At 50.0% G+C, this 17,757-nt stretch overlaps 3 protein-coding genes across 3 annotated transcripts; 1 reads left to right on the top strand and 2 right to left on the bottom strand.

Annotated features, from left to right (window-relative positions):
- Window positions 1-1,891: 1,891 nt before the first annotated feature.
- On the top strand, window positions 1,892-3,204 carry UCRPA7_4670 (putative sucrase ferredoxin domain-containing protein; the record flags this gene model as incomplete). Its single annotated transcript, XM_007917221.1, has 2 exons — window positions 1,892-2,329; window positions 2,455-3,204. The coding sequence occupies 2 exons, from the start codon at window positions 1,892-1,894 to the stop codon at window positions 3,202-3,204; spliced, it is 1,188 nt and encodes a 395-aa protein (XP_007915412.1).
- A 284-nt stretch (window positions 3,205-3,488) lies between these two features.
- UCRPA7_4669 (putative mfs toxin efflux pump protein) lies at window positions 3,489-5,364 on the bottom strand (the record flags this gene model as incomplete). The annotated part of the gene is made up of 5 exons (XM_007917220.1): window positions 3,489-3,937; window positions 3,991-4,082; window positions 4,146-4,233; window positions 4,298-4,672; window positions 4,725-5,364. The coding sequence occupies 5 exons, from the start codon at window positions 5,362-5,364 to the stop codon at window positions 3,489-3,491; spliced, it is 1,644 nt and encodes a 547-aa protein (XP_007915411.1).
- A 2,164-nt stretch (window positions 5,365-7,528) lies between these two features.
- Window positions 7,529-8,968, bottom strand: UCRPA7_4668 (putative amino acid transporter protein; the record flags this gene model as incomplete). Its single annotated transcript, XM_007917219.1, has 6 exons — window positions 7,529-7,630; window positions 7,692-8,256; window positions 8,314-8,374; window positions 8,520-8,610; window positions 8,661-8,805; window positions 8,865-8,968. 6 exons carry the CDS (start codon window positions 8,966-8,968, stop codon window positions 7,529-7,531), a joined length of 1,068 nt encoding a protein of 355 aa, XP_007915410.1.
- Between the last annotated feature and the right edge of the window lie 8,789 nt (window positions 8,969-17,757).

The raw sequence follows: 17,757 nt of genomic DNA, 5'->3' as shown, positions 1-17,757 counted from the left end.
TCTTCCTTCAGTTGTTTTGCAGGGAGCTTCGACTACCACCACCATTGACATTACTTCTGTTTCGGAATGGCCCGGCGTCAGATTCGGCAGCACTGTTTGCCCATATCGAATGAGAGTTGCAGCTTGTTGTGCTTCTTCTAGACTTTCAGAAAGGGGTTCGCCCTAGTGTTGTCATGTTCACGGCATTTATTGATTTTTCACGAGCTCAGAGAGGGAATGACGGAATCACATACACAAAAAATGGTGAAATGGCATCTGCGGTCTAGGGTCTCTTTTTTCATTGATTTTTGAGGAAGCATTGGAAGCATTTTCTGCGGTTGCGAAGGGACCATTGATGCTACCCACCTTATTTGTTCTTGTCTCCCTCTCCAGAGAGGGGGCCACTGCAAGCTTGCCTAACGCATGCTTTTAGGGAACTTTGTGCAGACCGACAGCATATGGCTGAGAGGCATTTCCCATGTCGAGGGCAGTCAGTCGATGGGCGAGAGAAACGTCTATTGCCGTCGCAGCCTTTTACATCAGCATAGATGTGTCGAGTACGGAATAGAAAAAGCATTACCCACGGGTTGCCATTCTGATATGCGGCAAGGCAGACCTTGCCTTGGCAGTTGAGTGGTCCTTGATGTCTGGCTTGTCGTTTTTTGTACGTGATTCGTAATGGACTCGTAGACATGCATTCGGGATGCAGCCATTAGCGAGCGGCAGTGCTTGCGAATCGCTCGACTGCATAAAGTCCGAAACGCCTGTCCCGAAGGAGGCGAGCAGGCCTCACGGCGTGCTTGATCTGATAACCTTGTTCCCCCACCTTGTCGAGCCTCTCCCTGGTGATGGAGGGTGACTGACAGACTCGACTTACTCAGAGCCGCCCCACCGGCCACCTCGCAAACCACTACCTTCTCTGAACGATCTTGAGTGTCGTTCTACCCATATACAAGTACAATACATGCATGCATTTGGCCATCATGTCGTATCTCACATGCTCACTTGCCTGTCAGAGTGATACAGTCGCTCTTAAAACGAGATATGGACAGTCGCAGTACACGTAACCCCTGACCTGTAGTTGGTGTACAGTACAGTACAGTACATACATCATCCCCTTGTTGAGACCCCTGACGGCCTCGACTCAAGCTTTCGCCCGGCACTAGGCTCGGGGTTACGAAGCGCAGAGACGCCAGAGGATCACATTAGCGGGCTGGCGGTTGGCTACCTGGCTACCTACGCTTGATAGTGCACCACACGGTCACTTGCATGCAGTGTCCTGCTTGACAGTATGATCATTTCTTACGGCGGAGATCAGCGAGGCAGCGCCCGCCGCCGCAGACTGCAGCCCGCGCGGGCCATCCTCGTTGCTCGCTATATTCGTTCTTTAGACCGAGAGAAGGTCGGTGAAAAAGGCATTTTCAGGGGGCGGAGCCGAAGTCAAGGAGATAATACGTATATAAGAGCAACAGGCGTCGTCGTCAAGCAGCGTGCCGCAGCCTGGCGGCGCCAATGGCAGTCGTTTTGATTTCCTCGAATTTGATAATACCCTCGCCCCTATTCCCCAGACACGAGAAGCTGCCCAAATCCACTTTCTCGACCACTTTTGCTATCTCTTTCCCCTAGTTGATGGCAGTTTCTAAGTGCCTAGCCTGATCGTCTACCACTTATCACGATTCGGAGAACTGAGCTTACACGCGCTCAGCGCCCAAATCCTACCCCACCTACACCCACCCACTTGCCGATTAGAGAGGCCGTAGGCCCTCTGTAGGCCGCTGCAAAGTCCCCTGCATCGCCGAGCTCCGAAGCCGTCTTCGACGTCAAACGCACTACGCATTTCGCCTTTCTGGGGCAAAAAAAATTACTGGGTCCCGTCCGCTCCCCAGCTGCGTTCCCATAAGAAGGGGCTGCAATGGCGCCTCGGCGGGGCAGCAGCGGGCCGGTTCCTGCTGCTGGCAGTCAAGACGTCGCCGGCCATGGCATGCCCTTGAAGCAGAGGATCCCGATGAGCTTCAAGTCACTACTGGACGGGGCGCGGAAGCTCGCGCTCGGCGGCGGAGACGACGACGGGAATGGCGAGGGGCACCAGCCCGCGAGCCTCGAGCAGCTCTTCGCAAAGGTCGACCCCGCGGTCGACGGCGAGGACTGCCTGCGCGACTGCGACAGCTGCGTCGTGCACTACCCCAAGAAGTTCAAGATTGACGAGGCGGACGTGCTGTATGGCCACGTCAAGGGCTGGAGCACGCACATCCTCGTGGCGACGGGCAAGGCGGACTGGGTGCGCGATGTCGCCGACGAGAAGGGGAGCGTGATGCAGGCTATCGAGAAGGCGGACAAGCCGAGCAATGGGGTGAGTTTGTGTCTTGAGTGACGGTCTGGCATAAGAATCTCATGCAGGGACTCAATGCGCCGTCTGGTGTCTTGAGGAGTCATCGGGACCGGAGAAACAGACTTGCTGACCATCCACGACTCTAGAAACTCATGCTCTCCGCCTCCAACATCCCAACACCACATGGCACAAGCGACTACGCCGAGCCTACGACCGTCCTGCTCCTCCCTGCCTTTACTATCATTGAGAACGTCACGCCGGCCACCGTGCCCACGCTCATATCAGAATACATCAACCACGCGCCCACCAACGCCTCGCCCCTCGACCACATCGCCCTGCCCAAGAGCCTGCGCGCACCCGACGTGCCCGAGCCCGCAGCCAGGATCGAGCCGCTCCTGAGCCGCCCCTGCCCGCACCGCGCGCTCATCCTGCTGTGCTCGCAGAAGACGCGCGACGCCCGCTGCGGCCAGTCGGCGCCGCTGCTGCGCAAGGAGCTGGAGCGGCACCTGCGGCCGCTGGGCCTGTACCGCGACCTGGACGACGAGCGGCCCGGCGGCGTGGGCATCTACTTCATCTCGCACGTCGGCGGGCACAAGTACTCGGCCAACATGATGATCTACCGGCGGCCGGACGCGTTCGGGCTCGACGGCGTGGAGCGCGCCAAGCTGGGCCCCGGCGAGGCGGCGCCGCTGCCGAGGCGCGCGGACCCCACGCACGACGTCGCCGAGGGCAGCGCCGACGACGTGGGCGCCGCGCAGTGCATGTGGCTGGCGAGGGTGAAGCCCGAGGACATTGAGGGCATTGTCAAGTACACGCTCCTGCAGGGCAAGCTGATCAAGCCGGAGACGCAGCTTAGAGGAGGCTTTGATAGATCGAAAGGCTTGCTAAGTTGGTAGATTATAGAATTCGTTTGCTCAATAGAAATGTTACCACATTATTGTGTCGTGTCTAGGTGATATGGTGCTGATGTAGAATTGCGGGATGGCGCCTGCATAAGCTGATAGGAAGTGAAGTGTGATAAATATGCTTATCTGCATGGATCTTGGAACTTGGGGCAGATACGTGATAACATTCAGATCTGGTGAACATAGCTATCTATGAATGGAGGCTCATCTAATGATCATCTTATTCCAAGATGTGACACAAGTCAAGTTGCTATCGTACACAACTCATCCCTTCTTCACACAGCGATTGCTGCCGGCTTCTCCTCAGCCCCTGAATTAGCCTCTCCGCCCTGCTTCTGCTTAATATTGATCCAGCTCAGGCCCAGACACGCCAGAAACGCCGCAGCGGCACATCCCACAGTGATGAAAAACGAATGGCGCAAGCCCTGCCAGTAGGCATTGAGCACGGCGGTGGTGTACTGCTCCATGTGCATCGACTTGAGGATGCCGCGGACCTGCGATGCGCCCGAGTTGATGAATATCTGCGCATCCAGGCCTGGTGCGTCCCGCGATATGCCGTCGATCAGTCCGTTCTGGAAGACCGTCTGCGATACGGCAATGAAAATCGCCCCGCCGAGGGACTGGAAGAATTGGATGCAGGCGGAGGCGACGGGGATGTCCTCGTGGGGAAGAACGGCTTGCACGACGAGGACGCCTACTTGGAAGCCAACTCCGATTCCAAGACCTGGATATGTCAGTGATTGAAGATGGAAAGACGAGAGTAGCAGGGAAACTCACCTGTCAACACTTGGTAGCCGAACCACTCTCGCAACGGAGGATGAAGACCCAGAGTTGTGAGCATCCCCGCCCCAACAGTGAAGAGCACCATACTGGGTATGACAAAGGGATTATAATATCCCACGGTAGTAATCAGACCGCCGGTAACGACTGACATCAAAACAGTTGAAATGAGAAGCGGCAGGAGCTTGATACCAGCCTCCACAGCACTGTCACCGTGAACGGCCTGGAAATATAGCGCATCTATCGGCACGATCAGTAAGATTATTCATCGAAAGGGTGTATTATCAACCTGAGAACAACTCACAATAGTAAATCAGGGGGAAGAATGCAGCACCAAAGAACATGGCAAAGAGCATAGCGCACAGGACATTCCTGTTGGTGAAGAACCTCGGGGGCAATGTTGCCTTGTCGCCCTTCCACAACTGGATGGCAATAAAAACGATCGCCATCCCTCCAAAACCTACAAACAAACCAATGATTTTGGCACTCTTCCAGGGGTACTCAGCCCCTCCCCATTGCAAGGCTAGAATAAGGCAGACGATTGCCGGGATGAGAATGGCTGTTCCAAGAAGATCGAGCTCCTTGATTCGTTCTAGGATGGTACCCTGGTGCGTCTTATTGCTCTTGATGTGCAGGAATAGCAAGATGGCGACCATGGCTGCTCCACCTATAGGCAGATCTACGATATGTCAGCTCAGTATCAGTCCGAATAACCGGACTCATCGACTTACTAATATAAAAACACCATCTCCACGTAGCGTGCTCAGTAAAAGCACCTCCCAGCAGAGGGCCAGCAACACCAGCCACACCCCATACACCTCCAATCATTCCAAAGGCCATGGGACGTTGCCTTAGGGGGAGCGTGTAAGACAAGATGACGACACATCCTGAGAAAAGACCTGCCGTACCAAGTCCCGCAATAGCTCTGCCGATGATGAAGGCCGTTGATGTTGGAGCAACAGCAGTGATCAGACTACCAAGTTCAAAGATTGCCACAGCTGTGAGAAAAGTAAACTTGACGCTGAACAGCCGGTAGATGGTGCCGAACGTCGGCTGCAGAGCCGTCGTAGTCAACATGTACGAGGCTCCATACCACCCAATGTCTTTGACGGTCTTGTAGTCATCGGTGATGGCTCCCAGCGCAGGAGCGATGATGGTCTGGTCCAAGGCGACGAGGAACACAGACAGCAGGAGGGCGCCGATGATGAGGAATAGCTTCAGTCCTTTGGGATATTCGGCATCGGGATCAACTCCAGGGGTTGTTGGTCCGGCAGCCTCCTTTTCTGCCACGATGGTCTTTTCTGAATCAGTAAGGTCCCCTGCCTGAGCGGGAGGAGTCTTTACGTCCTCTGCTTCTGTAGTTGCGGTCATGCTGCTTGACAGCTTGATTTCTCTAGAAGCTCTTTGGGGCCCTTGGCGCAAATGACCACGAGCGTTTATTCCTGACTTTTCCTTCTAACTTGATTTCAAAGGTTGCCCTTAATTGATTTGGGGTGCAAATTTGCTCTTGAGACTATTCAGCCACGCTCAGCCCGACAAGGCGCGCTTGGGCGGGTGATATGTGCTGGGATCAAATAGCAGTAGTCTCCCAGCAAGCCACCGGCCCAACCAAGCACGTAATACACGGCGCAACAGGATGCTTTCGTGTACAATGTCGTGAGAGACCACGTACTCAAGATCAGCCAAAATGGTTGCCGCGTCTCAATTTGCGTCGGCACACGGTAGGTATCGTGTTTCGTGCGGTGCCCGAAGTGCTCTTTGAAAAATCCTAATATCCCAGCCCGAGACAAGGGAGTCGAGAACAAGGCCGTGGGCGGCGACTCTTATTGGTCGATCTCGTCTAATAGACATCGAGGCGTCATGATCGGGGCAACCTTTTGTCGACTGCCGAGAGCGCCTCAACTCGGCCCTCGGAACGGCATGATGTCCGAGATGGTACTGTAATGGCCTCAACACACGAAGATCCTTTGATTGTCGTATGTTTATATCGGCGAGAAGAGTCATGATTACCCGTCCTTTTATATGAAGAGGAGTTCAGTCTTCGCGGTAACGAAGTGGATTCGCATGATGGGGGTGGGGTCTAAGATCCGGCAAGTGGGTGACATTATCGACGTTTTCGACCTTCAAACGCCCTTGTTGTTATATAATCCTCCAAACTCAAGAGATGTAGACAGCGTGCCGTCAAATGAAGTATTGCGTGAATTTTTTTCTTATTTTTTTTTTTGTTATCTCATTCTAGCATATTGCCTGGCAATTCCACTCGTATCTGTTAACCGCAACTTTTGCTAATGTTTTCGACTTCTGTTGGAACCGGATGGGTCCACAGGCCCTTCCGGTCGGTGGATACCGCCGTGTCACGGAGGACGGAACCCGGAGCTTTATCACTTTGTGTGACCAATTGCTCCGTAAAACACGTGGTCTGCATCCTGCAGGAGGCTTTCGTCGTAGACGCACTCAGCTTTACATGACGGTCATCTCAATCAGAGATTGATTGAAGAACAATGCTGATGGAAGTAAACACAATGGCGGCAGAGAAGGGAGGGCAAAGTGAGGTAACTAACTGGAAGTACTGTATCCTACAACGGTATGCGGATTCTTCTTCAAAATTTAACACACGCCGATGCACTACCGATACATATGCCGCGTGCATGCTCATTCATTCAGGAAAAACTCTCCGTTTCACAAGCGAAAGACGATGCTACTGGTATCCTAGGGCAGTGCACAACTTTTCTAAACATTTTTATATCTAGTGCAAGAGCAACACGGCCACCCCTATAATATAATATATGGCACATTGCTTGGGCATAATTTCCTAATGTTGATTTGGAAAATGTCCTGCCAATGGCAATTCTATAGACATTTTCAGAAGAGTACCTTCTTTCAAATATGTATCAGCAAGCCTCTCGAGAGACTTCTATACACATACTCAGTTCTGACATTGTGAATGTGAACAAAACATTTTGCTTTACTCCCTGAGAGATATCTGAGACATTTCATGAACGAACTCTGTCGTGTAAAGAGTTTGCCGTTGCACATCAACCGCGTCTCCATTCGACAGAGCCTCCAGATATTGTAGGCTCTTGATCAAGTATTCCACGCGAGGCTCTGCAGTTGTAGAGATCCACCAGCCGCTTCGGTGCCATTTGCGCTTCCATAACTTCAACGTGATCCAGACGCAGAAAAATATGATGACCTGGTACCAATGCGTCAGCGAGACTTGATTTTAGTGTGGCAAGGGATTGGAGCAACACATACAACACCATACGCAGAAATCACCTTTGTCGCAGATGCAGGAGTGTCCCACCAAGATGCAGACATAGACACCAGGGTGAACACACAGCCTGCAAGCCCTATCCACGCTACCAGCGGTTGGAACCTGGCGATCGTTGCGGACAGTCCTCTGCGCAAATCTAGTTGCTTCCGGGAAGCATTTTTTGAAGCCCGGCTATAGTGCTCTAATCCCCGGTGATTGAGATCTTCAGCACAGGATTTCGTCCTATAAGGTAGGATGTGAACAAGCGTTCCCAGGCATTGGCTAAGAGACGTACCACATGTAGTAACGGATAAAGGCCACGCATGTGAATGCCCAAACCATTATCACAGAGACTTCGGCAAATGTCATGAAGATTGTTTGAATCTACAACCAAAGTTAGCACGATTTTCAGCAACAAAGGCTATTTCGGATCTAGATAACTTACTCTATTGGACGTCGATGTCTCGCTGCCGAAGTCGAGGAATGGCAACCAGCAGAAGGCTATGGCGCTGACAATGACAGCTCTGAGCGGCACGCTCGTCCCCGGTTGTACTCGGCCAATGAATTTGCGAAACGGTCTACTGAACGAGTTGTTACCATGGAGGCTGTTTGCTAGTCCATGAAGCGTTCGACTAGCAATATACAAGTTGGTGCTTGCGGCCCCAATCGCGCTGAAGATGATACCCCCGTTGACGAATCCTGTGAGATCAGTATTAAGCCCAGATATACCAAGAACGGCAGCACTGATAGAAGCTGGCACGCTTCTGGTCAGAAGCGAGATATTGTCGACGTCGCGAGTGATGATTGGCTGGTCATAGATCGAAAGTAGTCCGGGATCATTCCAAGAGACGACGAGGGTAACTCCCAAGCTGACGAGGAGATAGAGTGCTGATGTTACCCAGTGAAATGGTTGAGCCTTCATGACGGATTTGACATCTCTCGCTTCAGGTAAAGTGACTGCTATGCTCTCGACCCCCATGTAACTGAATCCTACCATAGGAAAAGCATAACTATATTTGTGATTAGCTAAACACAAGTATGCGCACTTAGAATTTATCCTTTCGTACCAGAAAGCTCTGATAGGACTTGAAGCAAATTGGGCATTGTTGGTGAAGCCATCACCAAGATCTACAGATGTTTAGCGGTATTCGGTCATAGGTGAGTGTCGACCACTTACTTCCAGCTGTGTTTTCTGCCGAGGAGTTAATATCAAAGTAACAAGCCGTGAAGAATGAAGAATATATATTCACGGTAAGTATAGGAGGATGCTTACCTTTTGCGACTACAGTGAAGAGTGCAGCGGCCACACCGAGACATAAGGCCATCTTGAGAACACCGATGATACTTTGAACCATTCCGAACACCTAGGAAAGTTAATCATCTGCTTGTCGCACAGTCTCGATGGATCACTTACACTGATGTTGAACAAGTTGATGACTATCACTATTGCAAAACCCGCCAGCAGGATGAATGCCGCTTGAGACGAAGTGAGGTTCCAGTACTGTAGCAGCTCAAATACAAACATTAATTCAATAGAAACCGCCGTGGAATACGCAAACCTGCGAAGTTCATTAGCACTTGACGATTCTGCAACGCTTGTCAGAGATACTCATCATACCAGTATGATATTCCAACTATCCAGGCCAAGTCCTCATCGACAAAAGCTCGGATATAGGAAACGAAGGCATTTGGTACAGGAAATATCTGCGCGAACTCTCCCATCGTCTCAAAAACCGCGATTGCAATAACACCAAAGAGTAGTACCGCAACAAGCAGACCTAGAGGCCCTGCAAGCTCCAGAGCCTGACTATTAGTGGTGTACACGCCGGTGCCAATGACACAGCTAAACACAATGAACTAGGGAACTCCTTAGTAGGCTATACTCGCAGAGAAGATCCATAAAAGAGACTTACGAATATCTGGTAGCTCCGTAGTTGTCGACTAGTACGAGTCAATTTTCTAGCCGCTATGAAGATTGGGGCAGGACGATCTTACCGAAGCTCAACGGATCTCGCTGGACGGGTTTCATGCGGCCATTGCGAGTCTAGTGATGGACTTGCTAGTGGACTGGTTCTGGTTGAGGTAAAAGGTGGGTTTCGGGGCGGAAAGCGCTCAAAGATGGCACGGTATCGTCGTGATGAGTTAGGTGGCGATGCTGCTTGTGCATGGACACCCGTGACAAGGGGTTTCGAGTGCCGATTACTTAATGGAGAGCCTTGGAAACCAGCTGAAGAAGTGCCGGCAAGAGTTGAAATATCTTCGAGCAACGTTGGAAGCCCTGTTTGCAAGGAAGGCTGGTTCATGGTCTCTCCTATTAATGAGTTCGTGGCAGCCGGGGAAGTCGCTTTGGAAGCCACATTTGCTGTGGTCGCAAAGTCCGGTTTGGGACCTATCAGAAGTTGGTCATCGCCGACCTTGGTAGGTCTAATTAAATCAACTAGGGCGATTGTTGGCCACTGCGTCTTGATATCTGAGACAAGCTGTTCGGCTGTTATCATGAAAGCGTAAGGCTCGACAGGAGAAACCGCAAGAATCATGCCGTAAACAGCAGTTCCTCGGACGACCCACGATCCTGAAGTCCCGAGAGCTAAAAAAAGTCACTATGGAGCCCATTCGGCCTAAATGGTTCATGACATACCCAACGGTGCACGTGTTTTTATCTTGCGCAATGTGAACAGTTGTCCGTCAACACTTAGGCAGGTTGGGCCGGGGAGTAGCTCGCCTTCCTGGGCACTGCAAACCGTGCAGAGGATACTGACAGAAGCTGTTTCTAGGTTGCGGTTCTTTGCTAGATCTTGTAGATGAACAGTTTGGGATTGATGTGCCTGAGCTTCTGGTAACTGGTAGCTGTTCGACAACTTTGGAGCATCTTTACCACCGCTGTTGCTTAAATCTATAATGGCATGATCAGTGGGCGCAGATGAATCAGACTGTCGAATAATGTGCTCTAGTTCGCTCATCGTTGACAAAGAATCTCGCAAGAAGTTGAATCTTCCCTTCCTCGTAACATTTCTCCAACGTGAAACGTGACCAGGATCCCGAAAACCAAGGCGTTTATCGGGCGGATAGTCATCGAGCGCTATTTTATCACCGGCATTTTGACTTTCTTCATATGCGGTATCATCATCCTCATCATCTGGGTCTTCGTATGTCCCGTTGAAGATTTTATCGTCAGGTCCATCACCCTCGAGATCTCCGACATGAGTTGTAGTGGAAGAGATAGGGCTCGATAGTGTCCGGGTGGCCCTTGTCTGCTGCCACCATTCATTGTTCAATATTCCATGGGCCGTAGATATGCCGAATATTGAGGATTGAGCGTCCGTTGTTACAAGACCTCCAATGCGGCTAAATTCATGCGAGAAGGTATTGCCATGCTTGATAGTAGCACAGCAAAGGAGACCGCACGCAGAGGAAGACTCGACAGGATCCTCAACATTGATGAAAAGCATCAACTCTTCGGCTAGTTCAATCCCATTTGTAAGATCTAGCTTTGTGATATCAATCACGTCTTGTGTGGATGATAGCACCGGGATGGATTGAGTCGAGCGGCCTTCATGGATCTCAACAGGTAGCTCGGGCCATGTGATGCCATTCATTGCGTTGGTCATGGCTCTGCAGGCCCAGCTGCTACCACACAGAATCCATATGCAGGGACTGAGGGTAACCTGTTCTGCTCCACGAGGAGATCGGCCTGACATACGAAGTTCGAAAAAGATGTCATGCTCCTTGACCCTTGGTTGAACTTTCTGGGTATCCTTCAGTCTCTTGGCTTGGTTGCGCACGCCTTTGCGATAAATTAGCATCATCGCTTCTTTAAGATCAGCTTTGAGTCGACCAAAATCCTCATTCTCCCATTTCTCTTCGTGCTCTTTCGGAACACGGATGGCGCTCTCCTTTGACATGTATAAGCACTGTGCTTTAATCCGTTTGAAAAGTTCGACATCAGCTGAATCTGTCCGACGAGCCACCTCATGAATAGGTGAGGGTCCACTGGTCGACGTCGCCGTACTCTGTGTATTATATACGGCGAGGTCCGTTACTCTGCTACCGATAGACGATGGGATTGTCGATTGGAGAGAAGCAGGCATATCTGCGGTGAGGCCATCGTCGCTGACGGACGATACGACTCGGGTTGCATTTGTGCCGCATGGGTTACCGGAATCCTGGTTGACGTCTGTATTTGTGGCTTCGACATCTTGTGCATTTGAATCACCCGCGGATCGAAGGTCCTGGGGTCTGCTGGGACTTGCGGGAGCATGATTGGAGTCGATATGATCTTGGTGATCTTGAAATGGCTCTTGACCAGGCAAATGCGTAGGGACAGACGGGAATCCCCCCCGTCCGAGACCAATGGCCCTTCTCAACTGGCTCAGCATGAGTTGCTCATTATCTGCTGGGCTGTGTCTTGGAAAGATGATCATCAGAGCATTATCTTGTAACTCAATGAAAGTGACCGACAAGAATAGCGACCTTCTCAATTAAACGTACTTTTCAAACAACGAGTATGGGAAACAACGAAAAATACCACAGTGCGGAACGCGAAGGAACTGCTTTTCGGCCATATAGTCGCGCATAAGGGCTCGCAATTACAATTGCAGCCACATAAAGAAGATGCCCCTCAACAGCTTGGAAAGTTCAATAGATCAGGCGCCGCGGGCATACGATTGGGCTACGATGGCGGTGGCTGCCATGGCATTGCCCAAGCTGAAACGGATGAGGCAGCCCAGCTGGCTGCCTCATGCCTGGTCAAGGCGGAATGCGCACTTCTCAGGCTCGCAAAGCTGGCGCACCCCAATGTACTTCAAGCGAAACTCGTAGCCTTTCTCCCAGGGCGCTTAGGGAAGTCTAGATCTACGATTACAATGACAATGGGTTGGAGTTGATGTTGAAAAAACCCAGGCAGCTTACACGTCCCAAATACTGCCTATGTGCGCTTCACCTTGTCCATTTCAAATCGCGACAATTAGATACATATTTCTTGGTATCTCTCGTCTCTGGGGCACCCAATCAGCATATATGCAATGGACGAAGACAGCTTTGCAAAGCTGTGTCAGATAATATGGCCACACCTACATACCAATGAATTTCAGAATAAGAATTACGTAGGGTTCAAGCAGTTCTGCAAGTTTCAGGCTGCATCAATTGCAAGTCGACCAAATTCATTTGGTGCCATCAGTGGCAAGGATATCATCTCTGCCATTCAACAACTCGCAGTTGAGCCGGATGCCCTCACGTCGAGGAAAAGCGCGTTGGCAATCCTCAAGAGGTTGAATCTATTCCGTAACCCAGTACTGGACGATATTGTTTCAAACTGCGTAGACGTTGCGCTGCGCATGGTGCTGACGTTGGACATACAATCGTCTTTTGGGAAGAATGGACTTAAACGCTCTCCTTCACCGACAACTGTCCAGTGGGATGATACTTCATCCCTTGCTCAGTCAATTCGCTCATTCTTCACTGATCATGGGAGCGTCACGACCGACATGAAGACGGGCAGAATCGATCCTGCCATGTCCATGGCCTACCTCTGTAATGAAAGAGGAGTGAGAGTCTTGTGGACATCTAATCTTGCGGAACACTTGTCTGTCGACTGGAAGTCACGGATTGTTACTGTCTATGAACACAAGATCTTCCTCTGGAATCATTTACGGAATCCAACACACTCTATAATCCCTTCATTCATTCTCGAAGAAGCCATCGATAGCCTGAATGTTCTATTTCCTCTCGCGGACACACCTACCAAAGACTTGCTGGAATGGAATGAGAAGGTCTTTTATGGACTAGGATATTGCTCGAGACCAAGAGATGAGTCTCTTGATCTGGGGAGATTCAACTTCTGGAGGGATCGAATGGCGAAACTCATGGAAATCATGAATGAAGAACCGAGAGGTTTGAAGCAACTGGCGTTGGAGAAGAGCGGGAGAAATTTGTTGCCATTCTTGACGTTCTGGGTCGCAACGGCTGTGGGGATTCTGACAATTCTAAGTCTCCCCTTCTCCGTTGTCTCCATGCTTTACGGAATTAAGCAGTATGAATTGGCTCTCGCACAGGCATGTTCGGCATCTGATGCACACATCTCGTTACCCAAATATTGTAGATAGATGGCCACAGAATGTCGCAGGGTACGGATGTTCTATATGAGCCGAACTGGTCAAAGGAGGAGTAACTAAGGTAATATTTGTGCACTAGAAAGAGAATGGCTAGGGTTGCCTTTGCGCGTGAACATGGAGTAGTGTAGCAGATATTTACTATGTGATACACAGGAATACATAGATTTTAGATACTGCATAAGCTGCATCTTCTTTTGCTTTTTCGACATGACCAATGAGCAACTCTAAACCTCGAACAGCTCGTTGTTGATGGCTAAGAAGGTTAGAGCTCTCTCAGGTTATATTTGAGGAGACAGGCCTTAAGATTGCTGAAGTTGGTGGTAGGTATATTAGTCCAGTATATCAGAGAACGCCATGCAATTGAGATTTAGGACCGAATTTGAGAGTCCTCAACTATATCATGCCGATTAATGTCACCCAGAAAGGCAGTAGGTATCAAGTCTCGGTTTGTATATGACTGTTCCTCTGCATTGTCAGGTGAAGAGGCTATCTATAGTGTCTCGACCGCATTCAATCGGGCATCGGTATAGAGGGAGAATCTGGGGAAAACATCAAATCTAGCCCAATCTTTATTGTCGCCTCCGCACTATATAATCCCCAAGTAATGAAAACGAATCCTATTGTATTCGGATTAGATTGTAGTTATATAAGCACAACGTACATGTGGCGCCTACATCTTGGTGGGTTACACCGACGTGGCAGTGCAGTTGTCTACCTACAGGTAGTTATGATGGATCGGCCTTCAGTACCGCAACATGTTGGCATCGCCCATTTTGTCACCATATGTTGAAAATGTTAGATCCATCTTTCTCGATCATCACTTTTTTGTTTCCGGCATTTACGCTACACCCGAGATATGGAACCCATCGGCTTGGCGGTCGGTGTCGTGGGCCTAGCCGATCTGTTTAGTACTTGTCTTGATGTGATTGACAAGATAGAGGCGTTCAAGGATTTCGGAGCTGACTCGCAGGCTCTGTTCACTCAGTATGAGGCCTTCAGACTCATGTTCACCCAATGGGGTAGACAGGTGGGCATTCGCAACGGCGAGTTACAGACAAATCATCACAGCGCTCTCGACGACGAGGAGACTGCCACAGTTGTCAAGAAGATTCTCTTGAGCATCCAGGCGGTCTTTGACAAGACTGAAACGACATTCCCTGAAATGCGCTCACCTCACGGAGCGTCAACTCAGAACAAGTCACTCCTTGGCGGGTGGGAAGAACAACAACATTCCCAAACTACATCAAAAACGGGAAAATTGAGATGGGCTATCAAGGGAAAAGCGACATTTCTTGCGCGTGTGCAGCAATTTGGGACTCTTGTCCAAACTCTCCACAGCTTAGTACCACTGCATGGAGGCGATGGCTTCAATTCGAGCAGCAAAGCAGAACAGGAACTTTACAGCACGTGCAAATTAATTTCAAAGAGTATTTCTTAAGACATATTAACTATCTCATAGTTGATCTCCAAAACAAAGCCTTTTGCTTCTCAGATATTGAGCGAGTGCTGGCCGAGGTAGTGAGCCAGATTGAGGGTAAGCAAGATTCCATACTTTTGAATATTCACTGATTGGAAGGCAGAACAAAAGCGAAGGCAGCTAGATCAGTGGTTGGATGCATCATGGACTACTGATCTATACGATAACTTTGTTCGAAGAAGACTTACTGGAACCTGTGACTGGATCTTGGGCAGGGACGACTTTTGCAATTGGACTTCCGCCGATTTCCCTGGCAATACAGCCAAGATGCTGTGGATAAACGGAATGCCGGGATCAGGCAAGACGATCCTGTGCGCCAGCCTTGTTGAATATTTATCGACGGAGTCTCGGTCAATTGCATATTACTTCATGTCCTCTGAAAGCAAGAGCCGCGAAGATCCATACGTTGTTATACGGTCCTGGATAGCTCAGATTGCATCACAGAGCCAAGAAGCGCGCAATCTGGCATACGGAGAGCTGGATGCGAGCGTAACCACGTCTCAGTCAGCAACACGGAAGGAAATCTTGGCCCTCTTCCAGGCTATTGCAGAATCCATACCAAACTGTACATTTGTTGTTGATGGCCTTGACGAGTGTGCGTGGGTATCAGAAGGAGCTGACATGGATCGAGATACCTCGCCGGCGTCATTGTTGAAAGCAATCAGGCAGTCGATCGCCCACACTCCTACAAGACTCCTTGTTGTTAGTCGGGACGAAGCTGAAATTCGACGTGGATTTTACTCACCAATCGTCGGAGTCATGGTTACACCACACGAGTACAAGATAACAACTGACGACGTGAAAGCTGACATCACTTCATTCTCTAAGAATGTCGTGAACAGCAAGTTGGGTAATAAAAGCGGAGTGTTCCGTGACGATTTGTCTGACCAGATTGCCTTCCGATGCCATGGAATGTTCATTTGGGTGAAGATGTTGGGAGACGAATTACGTGGTGGCAAGAGTGAGAGGTCCCTCCAGAAGATTGTCAGCGGCACCCCGACTGCTCTTGATCGCCTTTACGATAGGAACTGGGACAAGATTTGCAAACTGCCCGAAGACGATCGAACTCGCGCATTCTCGATATTGCGTTGGACTACTTTTGCTTTAAGACCGCTTACAATCGAAGAGCTGACTGAAGCACTCTGTGTCGAGGATGATGGTGAAATTTCATTGGACAATTTCCCAGACGTAATCGACCAAGTATATGTCGATGAAGAAATTCTCGACCTCTGTGGATCTCTTGTAGAGCTCAGACAAACAGAGACGGATCAGCCACTAGCATCAATGATATTACAACCCATCCATTTTTCAGCCCGCCAACATATCTTGCACAATTTACCATTTTATGGGCTTCTTGTTAACGGACGACTCTCTGAGTCAAATCTGGGATATCACCATGACATATTGGCCCAAACTTGCCTAAACTACATTAATACCGACAGAGTTTGGGTAGAAGTGCCTCACTCAAAAAACGACGAGATCGCGTACCGTTTCAAAGATTACGCTGCCGATTTCTGGCATCAACATCTTCGATTGCTGGGTTCGAACTCCACCAACAGACTCGTCGATTTGTTGTGGTCATTTCTCCACCCAAACAGTCAATCAAGGACCGAGAACTGGCGTTCATGGGCAAGGTGGTTCGACATCAACAGACGGAAAATCGACCCTTCCAGACCCTCAACGGCCGACCAGCTACTGTACATCGTGCTACTTGGTCATCTAGCCATAGCTCAATATCTGGTAAATGAACACATCTGCGATGTGAATTCTCATGACGACCTCAAGATTACTCCACTTCACGTCGCAGCGCTTAGGGGTTCTATGAGAATAGCAGAGCTTCTCATCACACATGGAGCGGATGTGACAGCCCGTGATCACTATGGCCAGACGCCTCTTTGGAAAGCCTGTTCAGTTGGCCACTATGACATGGTTCGGTTGCTTCTCGACAACGCTGATGTCGTGAAGGTTGCCTCCGAGACAGGACGTACACCACTGATCACAGCCTCAGAGCGTGGCCATCCTGAAATTGTTAAGCTGCTCTTGGACCATGGGGCAGGAATAGAAACAACTTTCATCGCAAATGGAAGGAGAGCTCTTCACTGCTCCTCAGAATATGGCCACTATGAAGTAGTAAAGCTCCTTCTTAAGGAAGGAGCTTGCATAAACGCCAGCGGGCTTTGTGGCACTCCATTGTTGTTAGCTTCCAAAAACGGCTTTCTCGATGTTGTCGAATTACTTCTTGACCAGGGGGCTGATTTAGAGGACACAAACGAATGTTTATGGACGCCATTATGGGCTGCAGCCTGGAAGGGACATTTGGCGGTGGTACAAATATTACTGAACCGAGGCGCCGATGTAGCCGTCACTGATTGCTATAAACGGTCCCCAACTTGGGCTGCAGCGCACAGTGGTCAGCATGATATCGTCAGATTGCTACTCGAGAAGGATACTACCGCAGTGGTATCTCTTGATGAATTTGGCCGCTCGCCGTTATGGATTGCTTCGAGTGCTGGCCACCTTTCGATTGTTGAACTGCTCCTTGAACAAGGTGCCGATATCACACGATCTGATGATGCTGGCATAACACCAATCGGGATTGCAGCGACTGAGGGTCATACTGAAATAGTAAGACTTCTCCTAGAAAACGGAGCTGACGTTGCAGTTGCAGACTGTAAAGGGTTGACACCTCTTAATAGTGCAGCTTGTGAAGGCTATACTGAAATAGTCAGGCTCCTCCTGGAAAAGGGGGCAGATGCTAAAACTCCCAATAATGCGGGATGGACACCACTCCATATTGCAGCTGATGAAGGTCATATCGAAACAGTCAAATTACTACTCGAAAAAGGTGCTGATTTCACAGCTGCAAGCAAGAAGGGTTGGACACCGCTCCTCAGTGCAACTGCTGAAGGGCATACTGAAGTGGT

Source organism: Phaeoacremonium minimum, assembly GCF_000392275.1.
Source record: "Phaeoacremonium minimum UCRPA7 unplaced genomic scaffold PA7_03_scaffold_359, whole genome shotgun sequence".
Lineage (NCBI taxonomy): Eukaryota > Fungi > Ascomycota > Sordariomycetes > Togniniales > Togniniaceae > Phaeoacremonium > Phaeoacremonium minimum.
Note: the sequence above shows the minus strand (reverse complement) of the source record. Positions and strands in the feature narration are given on the sequence as shown.